The sequence below is a fragment of the Geospiza fortis genome, unplaced genomic scaffold, assembly GCF_000277835.1.
Source record: "Geospiza fortis unplaced genomic scaffold, GeoFor_1.0 scaffold188, whole genome shotgun sequence".
NCBI classification, from domain to species: domain Eukaryota; kingdom Metazoa; phylum Chordata; class Aves; order Passeriformes; family Thraupidae; genus Geospiza; species Geospiza fortis.
Genome location: NW_005054337.1, coordinates 3109690 through 3112578, shown reverse-complemented (window position 1 = coordinate 3112578; position 2889 = coordinate 3109690). Strand labels below are relative to the sequence as shown.

At 61.1% G+C, this 2889-nt stretch overlaps 1 protein-coding gene across 1 annotated transcript in view; it reads left to right on the top strand.

Annotated features, from left to right (window-relative positions):
* The first annotated feature begins 1410 nt into the window (after positions 1-1410).
* TNNC2 (troponin C2, fast skeletal type) overlaps positions 1411-2889 on the top strand; it is a 1928-nt gene continuing 449 nt past the window's right edge. The window contains 4 exon segments of the mRNA XM_031058011.1: positions 1411-1567; positions 2308-2359; positions 2457-2600; positions 2687-2850. Coding sequence (XP_030913871.1) covers positions 1565-1567; positions 2308-2359; positions 2457-2600; positions 2687-2850 — 363 coding nt within the window. The 5' untranslated portion in view covers positions 1411-1564.

Here is a 2889-nt window from a genome sequence, read left to right as displayed (position 1 = left end):
CCTCTGCCTGCCCCTGCCCGCAGCCCCTGCCTAGGAACCGACCCCGCCCTTCCCGGTCTCGCCTCCTCTGTCCCCTGTCCGGGATGTCGTGGTCGGGCCGAGCCCCAGATATCTGCCCTGGGGCCACAGGAGCCACAGGAGCCCCACACTCCGATGCTCGGCGCTGTAGTGTGCCAGGGTCTTGATACCCCAATACCCTGGCACCGTTGTGCCCTGACAGCCAGGTTCACCAACACCCCTGTATCCTGCTACCTCAGGCTCCTGATGCCACAGGGATGTGCCCCGGGCCACCTTGGCACCCTGCCACCCTGGCCTCAGTCGGCCTCACCACGCGCCCCATGGCCAGGCTGCACCTCCGGCACTTGCCCAGCCTTTTTTAGTGTCTGCCCGTTCACTCCTCACTGCTTCCTTGGGAATGTCTATAAATATCGAGGAACCAGCCCAGCTGCTGCCATCGCTCTGTCCATTGCTTGTTCACTGTGCCCTGTTCCAGCACCCTGCACCCCACCCAGGCTCAGATGGGACCCCTGAGCTTCCCTGGGCAGGGTGGGATGCACTAGGGACCGGACTTGTTCCCAGTTCCCACCTGGTGAATGGGGGTCCCAGCAAAAGCAGGAGCCAGAAAACCCCTGGGCATCCCTGGCACTGGGACCTTATGGGACAGAGATTTGTCACCCTGACCCCACTGCAGCCCTGGGGCTCCGAGCACCACAGGGAATGGGCCACTTGGCCAGTGTGTCCCCAGAGCCACGGGACCCAGCCGGGCCTGGCAGCAGTGGCTGGCACGGGCTGTGAGTGTGAGGACTGAGCCTTCGAGGAGGCACCGGGCATAATTCCCACTCCTCCGAAGCACGAAAAAATGGAGCCATTTCCGGAACAGGTGCCAACAGCACTAGGGACCCCAAACCATGGGGCTCATGCTTTAAATCTCTCCAGGGACTTCATGCCCAAGGCCCCACAGGGGACCCCCTCCTTATCTAGGGTGGGGGAGCTACAGCACTGCTCTGCCTGGGCCCCCTGGAGCAGAAAATGGGGGTGCAGGGGGGGGACGCTGTGTTGGGGAAAACCAGCTTGATATTGGGAGCTTGGGCCAGGAAGGGCTGCATTTTCAGGGGTCAGTGGGTGCTAGTCCATGCCCCTTGAACAGGGGAGACCCTCTCCCCCTTACTCGGGTGATGCTGATGGCTCCAGGGCTATTTTTAACCCCCTCGTTGCTGAGTTGCCTTGGGGGTGTTGGGGGTGGGCAGAGTTGAGCTCCTGCCATAGCTTTGATCTCCCTCCTAAAGGGCTTGAATTTCCATCCCAGCCTCATCCCCATGTTAATCCCAGCCCTTGACCAATAAAGCTTTGGCTAAATTAGGTAAAGGCGCCAGTTGCCAGTGAGAGGGGCTGGGTGCTGCCAGAGCGCTGATAGGCTGAGGAGGCCGGGGGGCAGTAGCTGGAGGCACATCCCACAGAGGAGACACTACAAATTGGGGTGCCAGGGGCACCACGAAGCTTCTGGGAGTTCCTGCTGCAGGAGCTGGTGTTTCTCTGGGGGTGGGAAGCTCCATAAATTCCCAAGATGGTGAGTATTCCTGTCTGCTGTGTGCCATGTGCTGTGTGCCAGGAGGAGACCTGACTGGGCAGGAGGCACCAGGGGGGTCTGGGCTGTGCCTCTGCAGCAGAGGACAGCAGGGATATGGTCCCCAGTGCTGGGCTGACCATGGCAGTGAGGGCAGGAAAGCGTTGGGGTGGTGCAGGGTCCCCGCAGGACAGATCTGAGGGTGAGTGTGTGGCTGCTGAGGGGGTGCAGGTGCCTGGGGACACCAGCTCAGCCCTGTTTGGATCTCAGGGATGCACAGAGGCAGGGGCAGCAGGGGGTGGCTGAAAGCCGAGTGCCGGGTCATGCGACACGGCCTTGCTGCTGGCTCCACAGCCGGCCTGCGCCTCCAGGAGAAACTCGATCGGGGTTGACAGGTGCCACGGCTGTAGCCCCAACGATCCCTACAAGGGGAGCTGAGGAGTTCCCAAAAATAGCACTGCATGCCCAGGATGCCAAGGCTGAACACAGGGACCATGACCCCAGCACAATGGAGCCCCCCAGAAAATGGGGGACTCGGGCAGGCAGCTCCCTGCAGCCCTCCATGTTCATGGATGGCCTGGAAGGCATCGGAACTGTAGGGATTGCTGGTGTCTGTGGCTTATGCCAGCACAGGATCATCCTGCAGCAGGGCAGAGGCTCTTCCCACAGCCAAGCACTGTTGGGCCACACTGTTTAAGGGGTCTCTGGTCTGATATGGGTGACTCCTCTCCCTTGCCTTGCAGACGGACCAGCAGGCAGAAGCCCGTGCCTTCCTCAGCGAGGAGATGATTGCAGGTGACTGTGGGGACAGCAGGGACAGGGGCCAGATATGGCCATGGTGCAGGGCCTGGCTCTGCCCCACTGCTCAGAGACCTGACCTGTGTCTCCACAGAGTTCAAAGCCGCCTTCGACATGTTTGATGCTGATGGTGGTGGAGACATCAGCACCAAGGAGCTGGGGACGGTGATGAGAATGCTGGGCCAGAACCCCACCAAAGAGGAGCTGGATGCCATCATTGAGGAGGTGGACGAGGATGGTGAGCAGCCCTTGGTGGTTGGTGGCAGGACTGGGTGCTGGACCCTGGGCAGGCAGCGTGACCCACGCTTGGCTTCCCCCCCACAGGCAGCGGCACCATCGATTTCGAGGAGTTCTTGGTCATGATGGTGCGCCAGATGAAAGAGGATGCCAAAGGCAAGTCTGAGGAGGAGTTGGCCAACTGCTTCCGCATCTTTGACCGGTGAGTGTGGGGGCAAAGTGGCCCATCCTGTCTGTGGGAACAAGGTCCCGTCTGTGGGAACAAGGTCCTATCCCTCCCTCACCCTCCT